This window comes from Corvus brachyrhynchos, unplaced genomic scaffold (assembly GCF_000691975.1).
Source record: "Corvus brachyrhynchos isolate BGI_N302 unplaced genomic scaffold, ASM69197v1 scaffold54, whole genome shotgun sequence".
Taxonomy (NCBI): Eukaryota; Metazoa; Chordata; class Aves; order Passeriformes; family Corvidae; genus Corvus; species Corvus brachyrhynchos.
This window is the reverse complement of record NW_008237902.1, coordinates 2,014,895-2,026,156: the sequence shown is the minus strand read 5'-3', so window position 1 is coordinate 2,026,156 and position 11,262 is coordinate 2,014,895. Positions and strand designations below refer to the sequence as shown.

Sequence of the window (11,262 nt, the reverse complement as noted above, 5' to 3'; positions counted from 1 at the left end):
GACTGGCTGTTTCAAAGGAAAGCTCTTCCTGAAATCCAAAATCAAACTTCATTTTTCCTCCTTCCATAAAACCAACTCAGATGCTGAACCCATGGGTTTCTGTTTCAGAGATTAAAACTGCCTGTGCCTGTGTAGGTGTGCACCTTTCCCATTGCTAATCGGACCCAATTAGCCCCGCCCACAGTGCTCACTCTTGCTCTCAATGATCATTATCAGGAAGTTTTTCTGTTTTTTCCATTCCAGCCTTCATCTCTGCTCCTCTTCTTCAGTTTCCACATCTTTTGAGATGTTCTCAGACGTGCAGATGTAGCAGTGGTCCCATCACCACACCGGCTGCTTGGCTCTGGTGGTGGCCTGGCAGCAGCTGCTTCTTGGGGAACCTGTCACCCCTTGCCTGGGCACAAGTCCTGCTCTGTCACCACATTTTTCAACTTACACTTGAATTGTTTGTCTTCCACTTTTGCACAAGAATGTTTCCACCTGTGCTGGGATATGTCATTGCTTGTCATCTTTGCTGAAGGAAGATGCTTGGTTTGGATTCAGGAAGGTTCATGGAGAGCTGGATGTGAGGGACTGCTTGGGTTGTTGTGCTGCGACCTCAATGAACCCCAAATTCAGCACTGGTGCTGGAGTAAACCCTCCTCTGTGTCTGGATGTGGTGCATTATAGTTGATCTCTTGAGTGTTTCTCCAGTGCCAGGGAGTTTAGGTGGAGTAGGTGATGATGACAGAGGGCAACATGAATGTTTCTGGCTTCTGAGGCAATCTTCCACTCTTGTTTTTCCCAGGCTTGTCAACCTCCTTCCCCATCGATGGGACCTTCTTCAACAGCTGGTTGGCACAGTCAGTGCAGATCACGGCGGAGAACATGGCAATGAGCGAGTGGTCACTCAACAATGCCCACCACGAGGACAGCACCCCTGGCCTCTCCGAGGAGCTCCTCCAGGATGAGGAAACCTTGCTGAGCTTCATGATGGACCATTCCCTCAGGTCCCCATTCAGGCAGAGTGAGACCACAAAGAAAGTGAAAAGCAGAACGAGAACGAACACTAAGAAAAAGCTGCCGAGGAGCAGCCCCTCTGCAGTGGGTGGGGGCCACCCGGAGGGCTCAGAGCCCTGGACTAACAATGCCAGCAACTTGTCGGATGATCCTGCCAAGCCCTTCGCTCTGGATTCCAGACCAAGCAAGTCAGAAAAAGGGGCAGCAAAGCTTCCCACCGACCGCAAAGGGACGGGCGAGGCCAAAAAGGCGGCCAAGAAGGGCTCTCTCCAGAAAACCAGCGAGCCTCACCCCCCTGCTGGGACACGGGGCTGCGTCAGCAAGGAGGAGGAGGAGGAGGAGGAGACGCCGCGCTGCGCTCAGACAGAGCCCGGCCCTGCGGCCAAAGTGCCTGACTCCGTAGGTAGCCCCAAAACCATCGTGCGGTTCAAATTACCAAAGGAGAGCCGGGGGGCGCGGCGGTCGCAGCCCCCCAAGGCGGACGGCGCTGGCGGAGCTCCCTTGCGTCGCTTCGACGCCGACACGGACGGATACTTCTCCGACGCCGAGATGAGCGACTCAGACGGGGAGTCCCGCAGTGGCCGGGCGCAGCGGGGCCAGCTGGATGCAGCCGGTGAGGACATCGTCAGGATGAGCATCCTGGCATCCTAACTCATCCAACCACACCGGCTCGATGAGGCCTCAACCCAGTTCCAACTGCCATGTCCAATTTCTGCCTGGTATCACAGCGAGGGGGGTTTTTAATATGTGTATATAGTTGGAAATTCAGCACTGTTGTCTTTCTCTTCTCGATATGCTTGAGATACAGCTTCAGCTTCACCGACATCAATGACTGTGACAGCAGTGGTCTCTCCCAGGCTCCCTGCCGGACCTCAGTTCCCGGGAACGCAAGCCGGCACCCCCCAGGACCGATGCCGAGGCTGCTGAGAGGGTGGAGGGTGCCGGTACCTGTGCTTTCTGCAGGGATGACAGTTCAATTAATGGGCATTATTTAATGAGGGGCAGATTTCTGCCTGGGATGGTTGCCCTCAGAGCAGGGAGCGAGTAAGAGGGTCCGGCAGTGGCCAGCTGTGGGAGGGGAAATTCCCACCTGTGTGTGCGGAGACAAGGAAGCAAAATAAGTGATTCTAAAATAAATAATGACTAAAGCACAAAAAGCTTGTTGGAGGAAAACGCTTGGGGTGGAAGAGAGCAATGTTATATTTCTATTTTTAGGGAAAAAAACCCTTGGTCATTATTTTTCCCTTCACTTTTCCATCTGGTTGGGATCCGTCCAGGAGCCAGGATGCAAAATTCCTCCCTGTCCTTGCCCCTGTTGAGGTTGTTAGAAACACTGAAGTGATTTATTCAGGCGAATGGATCAGCAAGTGGAAAATGGAAATGTGGGGCAGGATGGAGGAGGAACGCATCCTTTAAAACCACCGTGGGGAGTCAGGGTTGGTGTAACCTGGGAGGTTGAGCGATTTTTTTCTGCCCGTGCTTCTCTCCAGTGCTGCCGTGGTCTCACCATGCCAGAGCAGCACATTTGAAATCCCCCTTGCACACCAAAACCATGGCCCCAAGGCCAAATTTGCTGTCACTGAGGGGAAATGACAACCCTTGCCACCACCATTGTGTTTTCCTACTAAATGCTACAATGGAAATGGTGAATTTATTCCTCTCCATCCTTTGTTTTGGTTTGGTTTTTTTTACCTTAAATCCTGGTTACAAGCTGTTGACTCGTTGTGGAGGGGTGATTCACAGAAGCTGACATTATAAATATTACAATAATTTAATGCATAAAATGTCCCCAATAAGCCTTAAATGTTGTTTAAAAGCCCATGTTACCTATAAGTCAGGCGAATTTCCATGTTTGCACTTAATTGCACCATTACTTCGGTTTTGGCTTCAAAGGTCACAGTTAAGTCATGCTACGTGTTTTATTGGAGTGACCCCAGTGTGAGCTCAGGGAACAAAAAAAAAAAGGAATTCACTGAAACTTTTGTTGTTGTTGTTTTTTAAAAATAAAAAATGTTTAAAAAAAAACAAAAAAAAAACCACAAAAAAAAACCAACCAACCCAAACCTGGGACACTTCTGCAACCGGTTAAACCCATCACTAAACAAAAAACCTTGCAATTGTCAAACCAATCAGTCAAAGAATTTTGTGGATGCCAAAGAAATATTTTGACAGTCAAGCAGCACAGCCAGAAACCGGAAACTTGTCATTATGAAAAACAATTGGAAGTTATTTAGCAACCAAGGACTAAAGACACGCTCATACCACACTGCTGCGGCGTTAGGTTCCAAGCTTGCTCCGAGGGATGCTGCTGCTCCAAGACCGCATCCTGCCGTTTTGGTTTCCGATGCTTTTTGCTCATTTCACTGTGAGCTTTCTTTTTGAAACTGAGACTATTTCAATTGATGTTTTAGAGTAGATCATCATCTTTATCAGCCTTCCAAAGTCCTTATTATTGATAAAATTGCAGCAAAGATCAGCGATGACAGCCCAGCTGATCCCAGGCACGGCAAGTGGTGGGGGCTTTGGGTGGGATGCCCAGCCCTGCCTAAGCCCAACACTCACCTGGCTGAGACTGACCGTGCCTGGGAAGGAATCTTCCTCAGATGGGAAAAATGTGACACAAGTTATTAGTGGAAAAAAAAAGAAAACAAAAAAACAGCAAAATACCAACAAAACAGGAGCCACCTTTGTTATAAATTAGCATAATCCATTGAGGTTGGAAATGAAAATCCGCTCATTAATTAAGGCTCAGTATGTTCAGATAATGTTAAATACAGTAAATAGGACTTAGTTTATCTTATCAGGCTTGCTAGCTTTAGCTCCAGTATCTTAGTATACAAGTCATAACAATAATCAATATGCTGCCTTTTAATGAATCTTGCTTCAGTGTGCTTCACTCAATTATGATTAAAAAAAAAAGCAATCCACAAATTTCACTGTACACAGTTCCATTCATCAGCTTCTGCACTACTTGTCTTCTCAGTACAGGAAAGCAAAAAGGGGGAAACTTTAAAGAACAACCGACCTGGCACCGCCAGCATTGGGCAGTAACACAGTTTGAAACACTCCCAAAACATCAGGCATCGTGTTTTGCCATCAGGAGATGGGGGGGAGGAAAGCTAAGGGAGCTGGTGGGGCACAGGGAGAAGAATGGGATGGAGGGAATAGACAGGAGGAAAAGGGCTCTGGTGAGCTGCGGGGCTGAGCAAGGGCTGGACCATGGCAGGATGGCTGCAGCCACCCCAGAGCATCCCCCTGCCTGGAGTGTCCTCGGAGCAGGGGAGTCTGGTGTTCTGGAGAGAAAATGCACAAGGAAAATATTTTTGATGTTAATGTAAATGTATTTTGAAATGAATAGAAAGAGAAGAAAAAAAAGGTTTATTTTAGTACAGAAATGTTATCTTTTAAGATGTATAAACTGCAGGAATCGACATTTGCACTGTAAGAGCACCTGTTTCCTTGGAGAAGCAGCTGCTGTCGAGATGAGGATGCAGAAAGCAGCATTCCCTGATGGAGCACAGCCCCACACCAGCCCCAACCCCGATGTTTGAGAGAGTTTCCACAGGACAGCTCCCATTCCACACTCCCATTTTACCCACGCCCATCTTTTTTTGTTTTGTTTTTTGGGGTTTTTTTTTGGTTTTTTTTTTGCTTGCACCTATTTTACGGAGTTAGGATGCCTGCTGTCCCATGGAGCTTGCCCCAAGGTCGGATGCAGAACAGAGCCAAGAGGGATGCAGGATGCAGGAGGATGCTGCTACAGGGCAGAGCATGAGGTTTGGTTGTTCTTTAAGGAAATCCCCTGCAGTTTGCGCCATTCCACATTCAAAACAACCCACTTCACATCAGTTACAGGAAACGATATGAATGTCGCAGGAGGAGAAACCCTTCTGTTTTCTTTGTTTCAAAGAACGTGATGTGCCATTTGTTAATACAAAAGAGAAATATTGAAAATATATTGAAAAGAGCAATTTTAAATTATTTTTGGCTTATGTTGCAATATTTATTTTCTTGTATTAGAAATTCCTTTGTAGAGAAAAAATGTATTTTTCATTAATGCAAAAACCTATTTCTCCTTTTTGTACATTTTCCATGTTAGTTAATCCTTAAAGCAATATAATGTTATCAAACTTGTTCTGTGTGAGACTGTATTATGCATGCTATTTGTGTTGCCTTGGAATAGCTCTGTCTGCCATTATTTTCATCCTGTTTAGATACAGTGTATGCTTTAATACACATTGGGACCATGGCCCATTGCTTATGAAAAAAAACCCCTTTGCATTCCTCAGTGTGTTGGCAAATGCAGTCAATAAAGCAGTGTTTTCTGTGTACCTCGTGTTGGTGTGAGCATGGTCACACAGAGCAAACTCATCCCAGGGATGAGCTCTGTGGGGATGCAGGGCTAATCCAGCCCTGCTGATGCAGCCACTCTGCCTGTAAGTAGCAAATTTTTGAACTTCTGTTGTATTTCCGTTGACATTTCCATTGCCAAATCTCAGCCACCTCTTGGGAAACACAGCTGGAGACATTTGTCACAGCTGGAAGGGCAAACCCAAGCAAGAGAATGTTCACAAGGTTTCCCATGCCTGAAAGTTTCTATAATTCAAGGTAGCCACCTTTCTTGTGGATATTTATGTCTTGTTTTGAAGACTTGGAGCAAAGCCCGCAGGGGAAGTCCTGCTGCAAGACAGGATGCTCAGAGGAACAGCTTCTTGCACCAGGAGCTAGTGTAACAGGCAGGGAAACACACTGCTAAGATTTGCTATTCATGGGAGCAAAAGCAAGCTGTGAAATCCAAAATACTCCAGCAATGTGTTCCTGTTTGTAAGACATTCCTTGTATCCTGCTGATACCAACCAGCAACCTGATCTAGTGAGTGGCATCCCTGTCCATGGAAGGGGATTGGAACTGTATGATCTCCAAAGTCCCTTCCAGCCCAAGCCATTCTGTGATTCTGCTGATACGGGCTGTGGTTTAGGGCCTGACCCTCCACCTGTGGAGTGTGGTGGGAGCACAGGGTTCATCACACAGCTTTAAAAAATGAGTGGGATCCACATCTTCCCGTGCATGCTTGGCTGGTTTGGAGGCCACACGTAAGGGTGCTTGCCTTGCTTCAGCAAATACTCGAGTCATCAAGGAATGGCTCTTCTACCTTCTTTGGCTTTTACTGGCACATTTTTCTTCTGTGAAAGTGCCCAAGCTGCTGAAGGAAAATGAGCTGTTTATTAGACATACTTCAGTAAATTTGTTAGTGAACTGATTAATCAGGCAGATCATGGTGCACAGTGAAGAGGGAGCAAAACTATTCATCTGAGATGGGTCTTCTGGGGGGTGGAGACAACTACCATGGCCTTACATGTAGCTCTTCAATGAAAAGGCAACAGATTGGTTTATTGCAAACTACGAATTTGGTTACTGGGCTGTGCTCTTACTCACAGCTCTCCAGGCACCCCAGACTCCTGTCTGGTCCCAAGAGCCCCTCGGTGCAGGTGTGATGCCCACAGCAACACTCATGAACCTGTCAAAAAGCCAGTTAAAGTGTAGCCTTCTCTATTAAGTTTTTCACCTGTTCTAGGCAGGGAGATATTCAGGAGTTCAATTCCATAAAGCAGGGAGCAAGGCCAGCCTGCGTGTTGCAGTTTAACCCCAAACAGCAGCCCCCTTCCCAGCCTCAAAATGTCCAAGGGGGTAATGCCAAGCCCAGATGGATCTCAGAGATCTGATGCTGGAGAACATGAGGCATCATCTTCACAAACTGGCAACAATTTTGTCTCCAAAATATTTAAGGCTCATGGAAGAGAGAGCTAGCCAAATTCCTGGGGAGATGCATCCCTGCCTTTTGGCACCTGCATTAGACAAGATGGTTGGGATGGTCTAGTTGGATGTATCGTGGAAATGGGCAATGGAACAAAAATGCCTGCACATAGAGAGAATTTTGGGCTGCTAAAAAGACTACATCACCTCTGTACGTTGCGTCCCCTCCCACTGAGCCCATTTCACAGGAGATAAAATAACCAAGCTGACAACAAAACCAACTCACCAAGAACAGCTCTGCAGCTCACATCTGACATTTTTCTGTTTAGACAGACACCTTCTAAACCCCAAGCTGGCTTTTGAAGGAGTGAGGTGCAGGAGGGAGTTCCACAAGGCCAGGACCCAAACCCTGGGTACCGAACCCAGGCAGCCACCCCGCTGCCCATCACCATCACCAGGGGAGAGCCACCAGCCACAAGGGCACTGCTGGTTTTCCAGGCACTCAACAGAGCAGGGACAGACAGACCTGGGGTACTGGGGCTCCACCAGCAGCTCCACACTGTCCTAGAGCCCATCCTGAGAAATTATTCCCCAATAAACTTACTAAAAAGCTATTATTAAAAATATCTATTTGTAGGCAGTTTGAGCACATAGGGCTTCCCTAGGGTGCTCACTCAGGGTTTGCTTATAGTATCCTCATCACAGATGGTGCTGAATGCCTCGGTTTGGAGTGAGTAGCCAAAGAATCATTTCAATTTAATTGCAAAATAAATGTTAGGCTAGTCCCTGTATGTTTTGCGTAAGTATTGCAAGTGCCACCATAAATACTAATGGGTGAAATATGCCCCAGTGTCAGTAAATCATTAGCAATGGATGTGGAAAGGAATTAATTTTCCTTCAGCTTATCCTGGAAGAATTGCAGTAAGACCTTGTTTTATTGTGTTTGATTAAGTGCTGGTGGTATAACATAATTTCCCCTAACCATTAAAACTGCTGGTGCTGTACTTCTGCATAAATGCCTCTAATGTGATGAGGCCATATTTAATATTTACTCTTCCAAAGTTAATACATTTAGGGGAGACATTTTGTGCCCTAAAAATAGTTCCTTGGTCTCAGATTTCCATGTAGGGCTGTGAAATGATGTGTCTGCTGTGATTGCAACAGATGAATAAGAAAAAAAATCTCTAAAGAAATAAACAAACCTATGACTAACCCACAAAACAAGGGAAAAGTCCCACTGCAGGCAATGTCGACCCTGGCTGATTCAGAGGGTTTCACAAGTGCTGCCTCTGCCATCTTGCCCATCCCAAACTCTATCTGACAAACTCATTCCCTGTTCGTTTAATGCACAAGTGAAAAATAGACTTGTGGAGGGTCTAACCAGGCATTTTTTCATGGAGGGTTTAATCAGGTACGTTTTCCCATGGCAACTTAGCTTGGGGATAAGTTGGGACTGGTATTGGTTGCAGGCAGCTCTTCCTTCTCCTGAGATGGCCAAATATACTGGAGATCCACCATTAAGTCATGGTGGAGAGGTGTTTAGCCCCTGGCCAAGTTTTGGGGGGACAGAGTGAGCCCACAGCTTTGCCCATATCATCCCTCATCCATGGGAGGGTGCTATGGGTACAGATCCTGGACCTTGTCTGCCATCGGGTAGAAATCATTCAAACAGCAGAGGTTATAGGGGAAATAGGAGGTGAGAGGAATGCAACTCCTTTCCAAAATCAGAAGTCAGGTGCTGGAGGTGTTGTTTGTGCTGTGGGTGCCCTGAGAAACGAGCCCTGGGGAAGTCTGAGCTCTGCTGGTCTGTGCAGTGGTGGGATGGAGTTTCCCAAGGTGGTGGGATTTTGGCATTTCCTGAAGTGCTGGGATGGTGTTTCCCAGCTAAACCCACTCTGCTGAGTATCAGACACAGTGTTTTTCTTCAGGAGTAGCTGCTGTACATTCAGATGTAATAAAGATTAATGTAATTGACTGCCTGTGCTTATATTTTAAGTGGTACTTTATAATGCTGACACTGAGCATGAAGAGAAAATGCAGAGGTTAAAATACTGCTGTTACACCTGGTCATTAGCAGCCCTGCAATGAGCTCCAAATGGTCGGATCAATGAAATGGAATCTTTCCAAGGAAAAAAACGGCAGGTCAAGAAAGCAAAATAATACATCTGCAGCCATAATTCCTGGGAAGATTATTCTCAGGAGAGAGATGCTGAGGACACCAGCCATCCATGTGGGAATGGACCTGCCACGTGCTCTGCCTTCATCCAGACATCTCCCTGTGCAGGCTGGAATGCAGTACCCTGCAAGAGAGAAAATTCCCTGCAGAAAACAAGGTACCAAAACCCCTTCCAAGAATGCTCAGCTATAAATAGGTGTTTGTTGTATGGGATACCACAAATAACACTGACACTCCACGGAGCGACCGGCAGGCGGGGGATGAATTCCTGCCCTTAATAAGAAAGCAGGATAAATAAAGCATTTCTAAAAGAGGGAAATCAGCAATTTTTGAAGCTCCAGCTTTAAAATGAGTAAGTTTGGGGGATAAAGCACAGCAGCAGGGATGCCAGCCCTTGTGCCATGCATTCCCAAAGCCAGCTTGAGCCAGGTGCCATGCTGGGGGACAGAGGAGTCCTTGACACACAGAGAGACCAGCACACAGACCTGGCACAGTCCAGCCTCCCTCTGAAGGGATGTTCTGGAGAGCCATGGGGAATGAGCTGGTTCCAATCAGGTTTTTAAATCCTCCACACAGGGAGCAGCTCCAGAGCAGCACAGGGCCAAGCAGCATCACTGTATGGCCAGAGGCAAGTTAGGGACACACATCCCTGTGTCACCAGCATCACCTGCTTGGCACCAGCTCTCCTCTAGTAGCAAAAGGACCCATGGCTGATATTTTAGGCTGAATCACAAGGATGCCAAGGCACAGTCAGCCACAAGGCGCATTTATTGGCAGAGCAAGAGCCAGATGTCTGCTGAGCTGTGAGGACTTAGGTCACTGCTCTGATCTGAAGCCTGTGAGCATCTCCCCAGTCCTCTGTGTGTGGTGCACAACAGGTCCAAAACTGGCTCATACAAACACACAAGGAGGAAGAAAGAGTATAAATAAAGGAGTATAAATAGCTGAGCTCCAGGGGCACAGGCTGAGAGCGGCGAGGGCATGGTGTGGCACTGACACAACCAGAGCTGAGAATATGCTGAGAGTTGCCGTGCAGACCTCACTCCACCAGCAACCACAGCTCCCTCCCACCATCCCACTAGCCCCCCTGAGAGGGATCTGCAGTGTTTTCCATCCCAAGCATTAGAGGATATTCAGTGATGAAGTAACAGCCCCACCTGACACCAAGGGAGATGTCACTGCTGCCCCTGGCTCTCAGCTGCCTGTTGGAAAACATGACCTGAGATTTGAAACTCAGTATAACTCTCTGCTTCCTAATGGGGGAACATAGGATGCCATTACTGGCTTCTGAGACTGCTCACTGTTTTTTTTTTTGTAGTTTCATAAAGTCTTTGGCTAAGGGTTCCCACCTCCTGACAATTAAGTGGACAACAGCTGCTTCAGCAAACAGAATCACCTTACACTAAGGCAGGGATGGCCAAGCTGAGGGCAGTGCTGCCTGATAGCCAGAGGAACCACACTGGGGCCCTCACAAAAATCACATTTCAGCTGATTTTCCAGTCTGAGGGTGGTGTTTGCTGGCTGCTGGAGAGCTGTGATGCTGGGGGCTGGCAGAATTGAAATTGTCATGCATATACAAACTCATTTTGCCTTTTGGTTTCTGTGAATGTGTCAATGAAAGATGTTTGTTGGAAAGGAGGTATTTGGGGGAAAGGTTTGTGGACCTGAAGGGCTGTACTGATGGGGTAAATAAGGAAGGAATTGGCTCAGTGCTGAATGACTGGAAAGAACCAGGAGTCTGTTTGCTGCAGCAACTGAAACATCTTTCAGACTCAGCCGTAGGCTAAACCCAGCTGGAATGAGCATCTGCAGCCCTCAGAAGGGAAGCAGCAGGAGCAGGGGTTTTGTTGACAAAATATCCCCGTTCCCTTCTCTTCATTTTGTGCCTCTTTGTCTTTCCCAGAGGGTGGGGCTGTGACTGTGTCCCCCTGTAGGACATGACAGAGCAGGGCTGTCCTCCCGCGATCTGGTCCAAGTGGAAAGCCAGCCACAGGCAGCAATTTCAGTTACATTTTGCTCTGAGAGTTTGACTCACCCCAGACTGAAAGCCAGAACCCTGAACTCTTGGTGTGGGGGAACGAACGACACGCGAAACACCGAAAGCCGGGGAGGCTTGTACCCGCACCGGGAGCCGAAGGCAGTGGGCAGGCTGACACTGGTTCGCTGCCTGGCACCTCTGACTGTCAGACCTCGGCTTCCAAGCCTGGCCTCCCATGGGTGCTGCAGCCCCTTTTAGGGTGCTCTTAGCCCCGATAGGAGCAAGAGGACTGACAGGCTCAGATCCTCCACAGACGAATTTGTTTCACGATCAAACATAAACTGAAAGAAAAGCC

The 11,262-nt window shown here is 47.5% G+C and overlaps 1 protein-coding gene across 2 annotated transcripts in view; it reads left to right on the top strand.

Moving 5' to 3' along the window:
• Window positions 1-5,330, top strand: part of JADE2 (jade family PHD finger 2) — a 70,823-nt gene extending 65,493 nt beyond the window's left edge. For both annotated transcript variants that reach the window (XM_017732978.1, XM_008632652.2), the window contains one exon: window positions 788-5,330. In XM_017732978.1, coding sequence (XP_017588467.1) covers window positions 788-1,650 — 863 coding nt within the window. In that variant the 3' untranslated portion in view covers window positions 1,651-5,330. The remainder of the gene's footprint in view (window positions 1-787) is intronic.
• The last annotated feature ends 5,932 nt before the right edge of the window (window positions 5,331-11,262 follow it).